The sequence below is a fragment of the Salvelinus sp. IW2-2015 genome, linkage group LG13 (assembly GCF_002910315.2).
Source record: "Salvelinus sp. IW2-2015 linkage group LG13, ASM291031v2, whole genome shotgun sequence".
Lineage (NCBI taxonomy): Eukaryota > Metazoa > Chordata > Actinopteri > Salmoniformes > Salmonidae > Salvelinus > Salvelinus sp. IW2-2015.
Genome location: NC_036853.1, coordinates 45725888 through 45741662, shown reverse-complemented (window position 1 = coordinate 45741662; position 15775 = coordinate 45725888). Strand labels below are relative to the sequence as shown.

The window sequence follows — 15775 nt, the reverse complement described above, 5'->3', positions numbered from 1 at the left end:
TGTTCGCCCCCCCCCGAATAGCAGGAAACGTCAGGAAGTTGTTGGAGGTAGTATCCATTTCCTATCTGGCTTCCCCTCGCTATCGGCCTGGGCGCGTTGAAAGATGCGGTGCACATTGTCAGATGTTTTTTTTCTCCCCTCCCCTTTTCTAACAGAGAAGGTGTCACTGAAAGCTGATACGAGTATTTCACGGAGTGGATGATTTGAAGCCCGGACCCCACCGGCTATTCTTTTTCTGTTCTAACGGCTTTTCATACAACTGCTGGTATTAGAAATGCATTTTAAAGCTGTCAGAGGATGACTGGTTCTACAATGACTGGTTCTCTGATCCGGTCTCGCTAGGAAGCGTTGAGCCCTCATTTTCAATGGGGGGCCTAAAAGAAAAATTCACCTGGGTTTATCTTTCCCATTAATGTCAATACGTGGGTCAACTGCTGCTACCAAATGCGGAGGGGGGGGGACAATGTGGAATGCACAACTCTGTCCCACACAGGACATGCCATTGTCAGGACTAATCTGGAAGCAGAACTAAGTGAATGGGCTATGCTGTACTGTTGTCAAGTGAAGAACATTGAGTGCCTCATTGTGAAAGGGGAGGTTGTGTGTTTGCGCTCCAAAGCTAACTTTCATAAAACAGACTATACAATAGTCTCTCATCTTGGGCAAGGACAGTGTTTGTTCATAGGGAACCTTGAACCTATCGTCATAAAAGAGAGTCCTAAAGGGATCGTAGTTAAAACACTGAAATACTGAACCAGCGACTATTGGTGCTTTTGTTCGTACAGATCACAATCATCAGTACATGATGACACATTGGTGTAATGACCTTTGGACTACATAGGATTGCCAGCTAGTTAGACTTTCTGTGATACTCATGTGATCTTTGGCCGACCTCTCCCTCTCATTCCCTCCCTGTTTCCGGAGTGCAAGTGTATTTCCGACGAGAAGTCACGGCTGTTTGAGCACACACTCCAATTCCGGCATTGTTCAAAGCCCAGTCCAATCCATCGCAGCAGGCTGCCTGCATCTTTTAAATCCCTCTTTCACCAGGTATCRTTAACAGTATCCATTTTCCTACTCTCCCTCTACGCGGGAAGGCAGTTCACGTCCACCTCTCCCTGACGACCGCCCGAGAATACCTCCCGATGTCTCTTCTTAACGAGAGGCCAAAGCTTTGTAGCGATTTAAAAAGCGGAGAGTGTACGTGAGAGTGGAGGCTTGTACAGAGCAGGAGGTGGGAAACTCAGCAACTCTACTCCTACAAGGGCTCGCTGGGGGTCAAGCCGAGCGAGGGTGGGAAAAGCAGAAACGTGTTTTCCGACCGGGGCTGTGTTTGAAAAGGACGCTGAACCCACAGAGGGAGAGAGGGACGAATGAGAGGAGCGAGGGAATCCTGTGGTATGTGTATCACTATAAACCTGATCCGCTTCAACACAGCGAGTGGGTGGGTTAGCACTAGATCAGGTGGCGGAAAGAGGGGGAGCCTCGTTCACACCAGCTCTGGAAACAGACCACTGTTATGTGAGGAGGCACATACAATGCTACACACACAGACTGCACACATACATTGATGGCCAAGGAGTCAATCTCACAAAGTGACACAATTCTCCTTGGTGTCTTGGAAAGACTGGGGAAAAGAAAACGTTCAAACTTCCAAACAGCAGGGAGGAACTCCTTTAAAAATTAAAAAGACATTATTCCAGACCAAGCGCAACCCCAAAACCCATGAATTCCCATTGCCAGCTTTCTCCGAATGGGATTGCCATGGTGTCTTGCGAGAGAGGTGGCCTTGCACTTAAATGAAACCCCCAGAGTTACAGGGAACTAAACAACCGGACTTGTTTACTCTGCAGAAATAAAGTAAGCCTTTCATCCAGGGATTTAGCCAGCCGATACGGGGACTGCACAGAGAAAAGGGCAAGGCGACACAAAAGCAGCCAGGAGATGAAGCCTTCATCTGCGTTTGAAGCCCCCCGACTGTCAGGCAATAAGCTACAGGAAGAAAATACTAGCTTCAATGATAGCTAGCTAGCTAGGCTACACGTGTCTGCAATGCTCACCAAAATAGGGAAAAGGGGGAGCCAAAAGTGGCATGAGAAGAAGCCTTCATCTATCTGCATTTGAAGCTGTCAGACTTTCAGGCAGAAAGCTGAAGGGAAGAAATGTTAGCTTCAAAGCTAATAAGCTAGCTAGCTAGACATGTGTACGCAACATTTGCCAAAACCCACACATACAACACACATTATTTTTCCTTCCCACCCCTTTCTAGAGCTTTGTAGATATGCCAAAACAGGGCCTTGCTCCCGTTGCCGTTCTTGAGCTTATAATTACAGAGCGTGCTGTCCTGTAATATGCGGGGAGAATGTCATATTGAGTTGATAATGTCGACCTGGTATGATGCCAATTTTCATCCGTCTTAATGGAAGTCACGTGGAAAATAAAAAGCTAAGGTGTTCCTTTTGCTTATTAATATTATGTGATGATGTTTTCAGCAACAGCTGAAATGCACTCTTTATCTCTCTCTCTCCATATAAATGATACAAATCCATATAAGTGATATAGTTAAGTTAATCTTTGAACAAATCTGTCCCGTTCACTTATGAATATTACATTTGAATGTTTTCAGCAACAGTTGAGATGCACTCAACTCTCTCTCTCTCTTCTCTCTCCTCTCCTCCCCTCCCCAGAAATTACACAAACACATATACGGAGGCAGTGATTTAGCTGAAGTTTCTCTTTGTACAAGCCACCTCTTTGTTGAACCTGACACGAGGAGCCCTAGTGTACCACTGATAAACGTTTTAACACACTTTGATATGCATGAATGGGTTTCATCCTTCGCTCATCGCCGTCCTTCGTGTAAACCCATTTGAGAAGACCTACAAAGCAAGCGGAGAAGCGTTGGAACATAAACAGGTAGACTCAGTAGCCCTGTAAAGCTTTGAGTTTCATAACTACCCCGTAATCCAGAAGGGGGGGAAATATCTACTGGTAATATTTAGGCTAAGTAGGAGCATTTGGTTCAAAGGGCAAGTTGAAATCTGCTCTCCCAATAGAGCTGTTTTCAGGAAACATCCAGAAACAACGTGTCGAAAGACCGTGACGCATATCGGATACGTTCAATCCAGCCTGTTCAGATGGGAGGCAAAAACACCCAACTACAATACACTATGGTGAAAGCGATTATTGACCACGGGACCGATCTAAAGCAGCCACCCTTAAAATAGACAGACGGATGTCAATTTACTTTCTCAGACGCACCTTTGTGTTTTCAACAGTTGAGCGGTGACGTGCTTTCCATCTCAGAGGTTAAATGAAAATCATTGGAGGTTAGCCCAAATCAATGGCCTGGGGTCAGATATGGATCTGCCCGTTGATCAGAGGGCACCATTGGCGCTCTTAACCTGTCTGGGAACGGAACCCCTCGCCGACAGCCAATTAAATTGCAGGGCGCCAAATTCAATCAACAGAAATCTCATAATTCAAATTTCTCAAACATACAAGTATTAGACACCGTTTTAAAGATCAAATTCTCGTTAATCCAACCACGGTGTCTGATTTCAAAAAGGCTTTTCGGCGAAAGCAGAACATATTATGTTAGGTCAGCAACTAGTCACAGAAAGCATACAGCGATTTTCCAACCAGAGAGGAGTGACAAAAAGCAGAAATAGAGATAAAATGAATCACTAACCTTTGATATTATTCATCAGATGACACTCCCGGGACAACATGTTACACAATACATGTATGTTTTGTTCGATCAAGTTCATATTTATATCCAAAAACCTCAGTTGACATTTGGCTTTGCCTCCAAAACATCCCGTGAATTTGCACAGAGCCACATCAATTTACAGAAATACTCATAATAAACACTGATAAAAGATACAAGTGTTATTCACAGAATTAAAGATATCCTTCTCCTTAATGCAACCGCTGTGYCAGATTTTTTTTTAAAGCAAACCATGCAATAATCTGAGTACGGCGCTCAGACAACAAATCAAGCCAAACAGATATCCGCCATGTTGGAGTGAACAGAAGTCAGAAATAGCATTATAAATATTCACTTACCTTTGATGATCTTCATCAGAATGCACTCCCAGGAATCCCAGTTCCACAATAAATGTTTGATTTGTTCGATAAAGTTAATCTTTATGTCCAAATACCTCCTTTTTGTTTGCGCGTTTAGCCCAGTATTCCAAATTCATCACTTGGAGCAGACAAAGTCAAACAGTTCCATTACAGTCCGTAGAAACATGTCAAACGAAGTATAGAATCAATCTTTAGGATGTTTTTAACATAAGTCTTCAATGATGTTCCACCCGGAGAATTCCTCAGAAATGCAATGGAACTCAAGCTAACTCTCACGTGAATGCGTATGGTCAGCTCATGGCACTCTGGGAGAGACCTTACTCAATTCCCTCTCATTCGCCCCCACTTCACAGTAGAAGCCTCAAACAAGGTTCTAAAGACTGTTGACATCTAGTGGAAGCCTTAGGAAGTGCAATATTACCCCATAGACACTGTGTATTCGATAGGCCAAGAGTTGAAAAACTACAAACCTCAGATTTCCCACTTCCTGGTTGGAWTTTTCTCAGGTTATCGCCTGCAATATGAGTTATGTTATACTCACAGACATCATTCAAACAGTTTTAGAAACTTCAGAGTTTTTTATCCAAATCTACTAATAGTATGCATATATTAGCAACTGGGACTTGAGTAGCAGGCAGTTTACTCTGGGCACGCTTTCCATCCAAACGTGAAAATGCTGCCCCCTAGCCCAAACAGGTTCAGGCAACACCGGATAATAGAATATCATGCAATTCTGTTAAAACGTTGGGTGAAATTAAACCTCTTCGGCTGATCAGATCCTATGTGATTAATCACCGGTGTGCATTCGTCTCTAGGCTGGTTTGCCCTATATACTTTCTTCAATAGGTACTAACTACAGATAGGAGAAACTCGAATCTAGGCCAACTCCTAAAATCCAACAACGGCTATTATCTCGACAGCATGAGTCTGGCAAACTCATCTCTAGTCGTCTATACTGTAAATCACTTCAAGAATGCCTTCTCCATTGCAAGAGAGTTACACTATACCCACTGTGTTCAGGATGGCTTATCTGTCTAAGTGGAATCTTACAGTCAACCCACACACAAACACACACACACTCACACAAACCTTCCACCTCCCACACAACTCACACCTTCATTATCAAACCTATCAAACCATTGCCCCGTTGAGTTAATGCCTAAATGAGCTAAATGCAGCTAAATGCAGCTAAATGTGCCTTAGAAAGTTCTTTCCCCCCTTCCCTTTCTTTTCCGTCTCTCATTGGAGAGTTGCCATCATTAGAAAAGCTCGAGAGAGCATGCTACAAGACGAACCCTTATTTGGTCAAGAACACTCACATTGGACCCTGCTATAACAAAAATAACCACAGTTTGTTGATGGGAGGACCGCCTTGGAATATGGGACCACACAAGTCAATGGGGGAAATTGGGAGAGACGATTGCTCTACAGCCCATTCCTCATGTCAGTTTAAATGAGAACTCGCAACAAGAGACTGGCATACAAAACTCCGAGGTAGGGTTGAAATGAGTTTGTTAATTAGCAGTTACTGAAAGACATACAAGGTTGCACAATGCAATCAAAGTAAACAGGCTTGTTTGTAATGAGCATTCTGTGTTAATTATTAAAAGGGGACATACAAATATCGTTTTGCTGATTGACTTCATTCAGGCTAGCAGACTTTTCATATTGAGCCGCTGTTATGCCTTGTAGCGTCTAACTGCTTTGGTAACCCAACTGTAATTACACAGCTGGGCGTGGGGACTGTAGACAAGGCATTTGAAGTCCAGACTGAATTGTAATGAAACTGAACAAAGTCAAGAACTATGGTATTATACTAATAAATCACAGTCGTATGTAATAACATGGTATCTGTCCAACTGAATATAAAGTGTGAACAATTCCTCAAAACCCCACCAAAAATAACACAGTCCACTGAAAAAAACATCCACGTTCAAAAATGTTGGCTTCCATTTCAAAAGCTTCAGTTTGCACCTTTTAGTCCTTTTACTACTATTTCCGCTCGTGCTGGAGTAAAATCACTGTCTGCTCCAGTGGGCTTCACCCCAAAAAAAAWGAAATATTCAACGTTCATCCATTTTCAGAACACCATATGTGAACACACTGTGCTCTGTGGGTAGTGGGAAAAGCACCTGTCGACATCTCTCCTATCGACCATGCTAAAATCATGTGGCCATACTGGAGATATCAAAGGCTTCTTATAGAACAAGAACAAAAAGATTGATATAACCTAGATAACCTACAACTGCCCCCATGTACCCTCATAGTCTCAAAGGGCGATTGAACATCTATTCTTTCTACATTTATTCTTTACCCTTTTATGTAGAAGCGCTATTCACAACCTTGTGAGAGGAGTTGTATTCTTTCTAGTGATGAAATTGGACATGCCGTTACATACACTTGTCTCTCAGTCGGTGTGTAGCCTATTGACTACAATCTGTTAGGCGATGGTTAGTTGATTGCTGGCCACMCATACGTGGGAAGATAAATCCAAGGCGCTGTACATGCTTTGTGTTTCATATTACAGAACACATCCATTGGAATACAAAGTCAATGGGAAGCAAAAGACAAGGCCATTTACAATACATTTCAATGTACCACAAATGGATAACACTAATGACACGTGTGACCTTACCTGGTTGTTTTTTGTCTACCTTTGCTATTCGGTGTATGCTCTTCATTTAAAGCATAGCAGCACTACACATGTTTGCCTGCGAGAAATCAATTCCACCTTGGGAATCAATAAAGTTCAATTCAGAAAAGTGGCGGCCTTTGCCTTCGTCTTACCCATCTTGGAGTTGATGGCGAAAAATCCCTGGGGGTTGCCACTGGTGATCTTGTAGGAGAGCTTGTCGCTGGCCCGGGCATCCGGGTCCACCGCCTCGATCTGGATGATGGACACGTCCTTGGGCGAGTTTTCCGCCACCGACGGGTAGTAGACGGGCTCCGAGGTCTGCGGCGCGTTGTCGTTGACGTCCTGGACCTCCACGTAGACCTCCACGAAGGCCGAGAGGGGCACCACGCCACCGTCCGTGGCGTACACAGTCAGCCAGTAGTGCGGGGTGGTCTCATGGTCCAGGAGTTCCTGGGTTCTGATGACCCCTGGGAGAAAGAAAGAGAGAGTAATTAGTTATTTGGGCTCTTGTATTAAGAGAAACCATCCATTTTCTTTTGAATGGAAAACCATTTCACTCCCAGCTTTTATATGGAAATTGTCTTAGTCCATACATATAAAAACAAAAAGTAGTTCAAAGAGCATTTAGCATTCTGTATGGGGATCACACACAAACGCTTAGGCAAACCAAAATATTCCAGTATATAGTTACCACTTGAAAGAGAACAAAGAAAGAGAAAGGAAAGATATGGAGAAAGAGAGAAACTCAGTCCGTGCTATTTTAATCATGGGTAGGTGTCGGTGCACAGCAGTAGGGGGAATATGGTAGGGTAGAAGGTTGGTATTGACATCAGACCCTGCTGTCTGTTTCTACATGACAGGCCTGGATTTGTACAGCAGGCCATATGCCATGAGGGGCCTATAGCTTTCAGCTGAGCAAACAGAGGAGCTTTCAAAGACCTGGACTAACATTTCACAACAAAACCCCCGATGACTGAACGGAGATCAGTGGTGGAACCATCAAAACAGCAAACTAGAAAGTAGGCTAGTCAGCCATCCTTCTCTGGATGGGTGCACAGTTGTTTCCCTCGAGGATTACCCAACATTTATGATGTGGTTTCTCATGCACATTTTATTTGGGGCTTTAAAAATATATCTGATCATTAGGCAGACTTGGGTTATGGCATGTCAGGGGTAGAGCGATAGGAAATTACTCAGTTAAGAAGACAATCTCTAGAAAATCTCTTTCCATGCAATTTAAGTAAACATTACCATTTTAAAAAGGTCCCAATGACCTGTTATCGAAAGCAATAAAAGTGAGCTCATTTGCCCGGCACACCTCCGACGGTAATAAATTATAATAAAGCCAGGGCGTGGGCCTGTTTGCCACGTATAGGCAAGCGGTAATCGCGTACTGTCCTAGTCTGCCATATACCGAAGAACGATAAGACACTGCTCCATGGCACCAATCCTACTTTTCCTACTGCCTGCCTTTCAAAACCCTTTGTTGCTCCCTGTAACTCAATGAGTTGCACTGCAGGTCTGTAAACCGAGAGACAGGCCTACCTTTCACCTCAGGGGGGAATAAAAATATTCAGAATAAAGAGAAGAAAAAAAGAAATCTCCAACACCTGTCACTGACATTTCACTTTTCAGGGGTTTCAGAGTTTTTATTCACCTCAGAGTTACTGTATCTTATGTCTGAGGTGCTTTTTTTGTCATTACTCATCATTACTGCTAGCCAGGGTTAGCTGTTAGCTTGAGCCGTGTAATAAGGCCCGGGAGGCAGGGTGGCAAAGGTGGAAATGGATAGCACTGTAACACTCCATAACACTTCCTACAGCCATGTGAGGGTATAACCTGCCTTCAGACAATATTCACACCCCTTGACTTTTTCAACATTTTGTTGAGTTACAGACTGAATTTAAAATGGATTAAATTGAGATGTTTTGTCACTGGCCTACACACAATATCACATCATGTCAAAGTGGAATTATGTATTTCGAAATTTCAACAAATTTATACAAAAATGAAAAGCTGAAATGTTGTGTGATACTAAATTGTCCAATTCTTTGAAAAGAAAGGCACCTATTGGTAGATCGGTAAAAAAAATGCAAATGCTGAATATCCTTTTCAGCATTAATTACACTTTGGATGGTGTATCAATACACCCAGTCACTAAAAATATACAGCCGTCCTTCCTAACTCAGTTGCCAGAGAGAAAAGAAACCGCTCAGGGATTTCACCATGAGGCCAATGGTGACTTTATCACAGTTACAGAGTTGAATGGCTGTGATAGGAGAAAACTGAGGATGGATCAACAACAGTGTAGTTACAACATTGTAGTTACAACATTGTTGTAGAAACATTTTATGGAATCAATACTGTAAGTCGCTCTGGATAAGAGCATCTGCTATATGACCAAAATGTAGTTACTCCAATATACTAACCGAATTGTCTAGGTGATAAGCAAGAAGCCTGTACAGAATAAAAAATATTCCAAAACATGCATCCTGTTTGCAAGAAGGTACTAAAGTAATACTGCAAAAGTAGTGTACTCTCCATATTTTCAAGCATAGTGGTAGCTGCATCATGTTATGGGTATTAGGCTTAGACAGTATACCGTACATTTTAATATTTGTCGCTACTTTTTATGTAAATACCTGCAGTCAACTTGTGCAATACGTTAGGAGATGAAGCAGATTGCGTTCTTCATTTYACCTGTCACATTATTTTTCATTATGAAGTTTACAGTAGTTCCCTAGAACAGTTGAACCAGCACAACGGGAGAAAGCGGGAGCAGCTGTGTATTGACAGAGATCGCGTTTATATGGAAAGTCAATAGTCATTTTTTGCTTCAAAAGAGTGATCAGCGACGTGCAACTATAGTTTTTCTTTCACAAAAAATACATTAGTGCAACACATTCGGCAGAAAATAGCTTMAATTTCATCAGATGACAACAGAAATGCAACACTATGTGGCTGGCAGCCACACAAGTAAATGAGCTTACAATGATAAAGCAAAAAACGATACATGGCCATCATATTTCTAATGTTTATCATAGAATAAATGTAACCAGCTACATTTCCTAATGTTTTGCTTAAAGTTAATCTTGCATTTTACCTGAGAAAAGTAAGCTGGCTACACCGAGAAAAGTATCAGAGAAAAGTAGTTACACATCAGTCGGAGCGCTGTCGTTTGATAGAATGCCCATTCGTGAATTCTAATCCGAGTGGACGGACACGTGCAGCTGAAGCACAACATTTGTTTGATGCTGAGCGAAAATTACAATAAGAAGCATTATAGATCTGCGTTTACAAAACGTAGCAAGATATTTCATATACGTTTATTTAAATTTTTGGGCCACGAAAACCAAATATTTCTGAGATAGTGCGACCCCTAAGTTTAACTTGCTAGTTATCTAAGTAAGTGTCTGAATTAATAAGGGTGTTTGAGAAGTCAAAGCCCTTTGAATGAGTTTTCTGTACAACTACCACTGCATCTTGATATCCTTGCATTTTTTCTCCGCTCCGTTCTAGGCCCATCTGCTCCTCCCCTATCTTCTCTAAGCAGAGCAGGCAAGCCCGTTTCCCTAGCGACTCCCAGACTCCACACAGACACAGCGTGTACACAGTACTGTTCTTCATTCAGACAAGCATGCGTCAAAACTTTGTTAATTTGCATAATAGCTCTCATTCACATTCGCTTGTAAATGACCAAACTCAACAAAAATGACATTCGGTCATTTGCATATATATGTATAACTTTATTAGCTGGATAACTTGTGCTAACTTTGTTATCATTCTGGTAAAAGATGCCTAATGGCCTTTTTTGTGTTTTTTGGTGCCTCCTTGTGTACTAAGCCAGTAATATATATGGTTATTAAAATTTGGAGACTGAAAAGATTTGGTCCTCAGGTCCCCAAAAGGTTCTACAGCTGCACCATCGAGAGCATCATCACTGCCTGGTATAGCAACTGCTCGGCCTCCGACCGCAAGGCACTACAGAGGGTAGTGCGTACGGCCCAGTACAYCACTGGGGCCAAGCTTCCTGCCATCCAGGACCTCTATACCAGGTGGTGTCAGAGGAAGGCCCTAAAAATTGTCAAAGACTCCAGCGACCCTAGTCATAGACTGTTCTCTCTGCTACCGCACAGCAAGCGGTACCGGAGCGCCAGGTCTAGGTCCAAGAGGCTTCTAAATAGCTTCTACCCCAAGCCATAAGACTTCTGAACATCTAATCAAATGGCTACCCAGACTATTTGCATTGTGCCCCCCCCCCCTATTTTGCGCTGCTGCTACTCTCTACATGTACATATTACCTCAATTACCTTGACTAACCGGTGCCCCCCTGAATATAGCCTTGCTACTGTTATTTTACTGCTGCTCTTTAATTATGTGTTACTTTTATTTTTTTTCAGTATTCTTCTTAAAACTGCATTGTTGGTTAAGGGCTTGTAAGTAAACATTTTACTTTAAGGTCTACAGCTGTTGTATTCGGCGCATGTGACAAATAAAAATTGATATCACCCAACCCTAATGGATATGCTTGTAATCATTATTAAGGACTGGCGAGTTTTTCGGGAATAAATGTTTTTGCGGAATGAATCTAAGCACAGACAAAATCCAAGAGGAAAATCTGGTTCAGTCTGCTTTCCCCCAGACACCGAGAGACAAATTCACCTTTCAACAGGACAATAACCTAAAAGACTAAATCTACACTGGAGTTGCTTACCAAGAAGACAGTGAGTGTCCGAGTTACAGTTTTTACTTAAATCTACTTGAACATTTATGGCAAGACCTGAAAATGGTTGTCTAGCAATGATCAACAACCAATTTGACAGAGCTTGAAGAATTGTTTAAAGAATAAATGGGCAAATGTTGCACAATCCAGGTGTCAAAAGCTCTTAAGAGACTTACCCAGAAAGACTCACAGCTGTAATCGCTGCCAAAGGTGCTTCGATAAATTATTGACTCAGATGACTCAAATTAGATATTTCTGTTCTTTATTTTACTACATTTGCAAACATTTCTAAAAACATGTTTTCACTTTGTCATTTTGGGGGTATTGTGTGTAGATGGGTGAGGAAAAATATATATTTAATCAATTTTGAATTCAGGCTGTAACACAACAAAATGTGGATTAAGTTACGGGGTATGAATACTTTCTGAAGGCATGCAGGGTGTAATATGGTCGATGTCATATGGGTATACAGGCTTGTCAAGGCTTGCTGGCTGGCACCGAATGTGAAATGCACCCAAAGGGCCATCGTGAGGCGGAAATAAAAAATAAATAAAAAGTGATTATATAATGAGGTAAACAGATTACAAAAACATATATATTGCCAAGAAAAACGCGAAAAATGTGCAAGTGTGAGTTTTTTCTCACGGAAGCAATGCCGACTACTCACTGCACTCCATGAGATAGCTTCTGGGAGGAACAGATTTGCAAATGTGAAGCATGAATAAGAAATGTGAGTGCTAATCGACTGCTAGCGTCCTGCGAGAGCATGGGGGAAAGAGTATGAGTGAGAGGCAGAGAGAGAGAGGGTGGAGATTGGGAAGAGGAGTGAGGATGAGATGGAGGGAGTGGTGTGTGTGTGTGTGTGTGTGTGTGTGTGTGTGTGTGTGTGTGTGTGATACATTTCTGTGTCTCTGTGTAAGGGTGAGAATGTGTGCTATTCAGACTAATTGTGTGTGAGAGACAAGGTAAAAGAGAGACAGCTTGAACAAGACGGATGAGACATTTATTGTGCCTGTGCCAACGCAATGCCCATGCTTGAGTGCTCATCCGTTTGACTGGGAGACACTGGCATAGCAGAACCATTCCACTCGCTCACGAGTGTCAGGCTGTCCGCTGCCAACCCTAAACCCATCGGCATGGAGAAGATGACTTTATATTAGTGCAGTTCTGCACTGCTACAGGTGACTAACAAGACTGCATAGTCATAGAGGACCTTGACCCAAACTCAGGAAACTTCAACAAACCGTGGTAGATAAGGCTAATTGGTACGATAGCATTGTAATGGTCGACCGGCGGAAGGAAGAAAGTCCAAATCTCGTATCTTTTTTTGAATAGTTTGATGAGGCTCTGACGCCTAGAATAGTTCCATTTTAAAGAGAGAACCATTTCGATGAAGCTCTAACTGAACACAATTCCAGTTTCAATTGACATCTACTTTTGACATCTACTTTTTTTGAATAGTTTGATGAGGCTCTGACGCCTAGAATAGTTCCATTTTAAAGAGAGAACCATTTCGATGAAGCTCTAACTGAACACAATGCCAGTTTCAGTTGACATCTACTTTTTATACAAACATGAATGCGTGGCTGGCTTTAAATAAACATACCAGAAGACAAAGCATCTATCGAAACATATCAAATCAATAGTTGGCTGGATAATTACTCACAGAGGGTGTAAATGATGAATCAGAGGTATTTAGCCACCACACCTATACCATTTCATTCCATTCGCTCATCAGTGTCAGGCTTTTAGCAGCCAACCCTAAAGCTATCAGCATAGAGAAGATGACTTTATATTACTGTTCTGCACTGCTAGAGCAATTATCGCTGAATTATCACAGTGAATTATTGCAATGCTTGTTTATGTTTCAATTAATCCCGGATAGGATGGGTTGCCAATTAACCATTTGACACGAAAATAAAATGTAATTCCTTCATTCTAGTGGTGACTAACAACAATACTGCATAGTCATAGAGGACCTTGCCCCAAACTCACCCCTCACAGGAAACGTAAACTGTGGTCGGTAAGGCCAACTGGTACGATAGCATTGTAATGGTTGACTGGCGGAAGTAAGAAAGTCCAAATCTTCTATCTTTTTCATAGTTTGATGAGGCTCTGACGCCTAGAATATCAAGTTCAATTCAAAAAGAGAACCATTTCAATTAAGCTCTTTCTGAACACAAGGACAATTTCAGTTGACATCTACTTTTTATTCAAACATGAATGCGTGGCTGGCTTTAAATAAACCTACTAGAAGACAAGCATCTATCGACAAAGCATCTATTGAGACAATAGTTAGCTGTATAAATGTGTATAAATCATTAATCTGAGGTATTTAGCCACCACACCTATACTTCTAGGCTAGTCAATGAGGAAGTTGCAAAATGTGCCCTTGAGGCAATAAAAACAGTTGACAAAGCTTAGGCAACCTACCCAGACAGATTTGCTCTCTCTCTCCTTTCTTTCCCTCTTCCTTGCATAGCCTACAGCTACACCTTCGACAGCCACCTAGCACAGCAGCTAGGCTACACAATAAAAAGAGCTAACGGCTAACGCTGTCCCTACAATTCTGCCATCTCATGTAGGCGTGTGAACTGCAAAGTGTGTTGGCTTCAATTTTTTTTAATTTTATCTTTATTTAACTAGGCAAGTCAGTTAAGAACAAATTCTTATTTACAATGATRGCCTAGGAACAGTGCGTTAACTGCCTTGTTCAGGTGGCAGAACAACAGATTTTTACCTTGTCAACTCTGGGATTTGATCAAGCAACCTTTCGGTTACTGGCCCAAAGTTCTAACCACTAGGCTACCTGCCGCCTCAATCAGTCTCCGGAAACAGGTCCACCGTGACATTTACTCAAAAGCTAGTTACAGCGGGGAGGCTGGATGAAGCCTGCTGCACAACACGGTGTTGTTTTGACAAAATGGTGAAATAACACGGTTGTGCTTCGAGGCGCCGAGGAAAATGGCAGAGGAGGTCTGGAGATCTGAGGACAGAAAACATTTAGGTGGATTGGATAAGTCCAGCTGATCCAGGCCAAAACAAAAAAGTAACACCCAGTGGGGGTAGGACCTGCGGAACTATACTATGATGTTCCCTATTTAGTTCAGAGGATGAGGTGTGCTCGGTATTTCTAGCATGTATAGGACCACGGTCCCTGGCATGAAAGGGGGTACATAGTGGGCGGGGGGCTAAATTGTGGAGAGACACTCTTTTCCCCAGAAGGCCTTGTTGCTACAATGGTGTCGCCACAAATGGAGAGGATTGCACATGCCATGGATATCAAAAGCTGGCAATTGAAACAAATTAGAGCGCCAAAAAGATTACCGGTTGTCAAGAGAGGATTAGGATTTGCAAAATCCTGTTTATCCCCAGTGCTTATTTTCATATGGTAGCACGACGTCTACTTCAGAAACTGAGTCAATATCATATTTTTCTGGCATTGAAAACGTGTAATGAGGAATTAGGCTGCAGTCAACTTTACACAGCCCAGAGAAAAACWATTTTCACCGTTTTTTTCTATTGTCGACAAAGATATCTACAGAAGTCGAGATGGTCTTCCGGTGACCTTCACAACAAGAGGCCGTACAGGAATAATTTACGTGCTTCGGAGACCACGAGAGAACAAAAACGTGTCTTCTCAAGACCGAGAGATCAGCTATTTCGGCTTACGCCAGCACTCCCTTGCTCTGCACTTGAAAAAAATCAGACGTTTGCTTTGAACTACCTCTCGGTAATTCCGCTCTCCTTTCCCCTCACATTCCTCAGCCTTCTTAGGACTCCTGCCTCACATGCTTACATAAACTTTCTCAGTGCTCCCCCCCCCCCTCTTCTCTTTCCACCGGCCCTGGTGGAATGCTTCAAATTCCTCCACCACGTAGAGCCCTGGGTGTATTAGAAAAAGAGTCCTGAGCTAAGTTTCCCATGCCCCCTCGAAATCAAATCATCTCTTTGGATCCAAGAGTTCTCAGAAGCTAAGAGCTAGCCTAGCCCTGCACTTCCAACGTTTTCCGGTCCATACTGTAAGTATTAATGCCCAAAACGTTTGAAAAATTCACAAGGCTATGAAGTGCAGCCAAAGCAGAAAAACTCCACCTCATGGGATACCCACATAGCCTACAGGGCTCGCGTTCGCACTCATCATCTTTATTACTTTATAGAATGATGGGTATTTCTGAATAAATACGGACAGCTTGAGTTACAGACGGTAACACATCGGCCAAAGGCTTAGAATCACCATGCAAAATAGGACTTAGCAGGCTATTGAAGTGTCAAAGACCATATCGGGGTCATTGACGAAATATGGTGGCGCTTTGAAGAGTGACCAG

At 42.5% G+C, this 15775-nt stretch overlaps 1 protein-coding gene across 1 annotated transcript in view; it reads right to left on the bottom strand.

Moving 5' to 3' along the window:
- Nucleotides 1-15775, bottom strand: part of LOC111971278 (protocadherin Fat 1-like) — a 98244-nt gene that overhangs the window by 69419 nt on the left and 13050 nt on the right. The window contains 1 exon segment of the mRNA XM_070446014.1: nt 6877-7191. Coding sequence (XP_070302115.1) covers nt 6877-7191 — 315 coding nt within the window.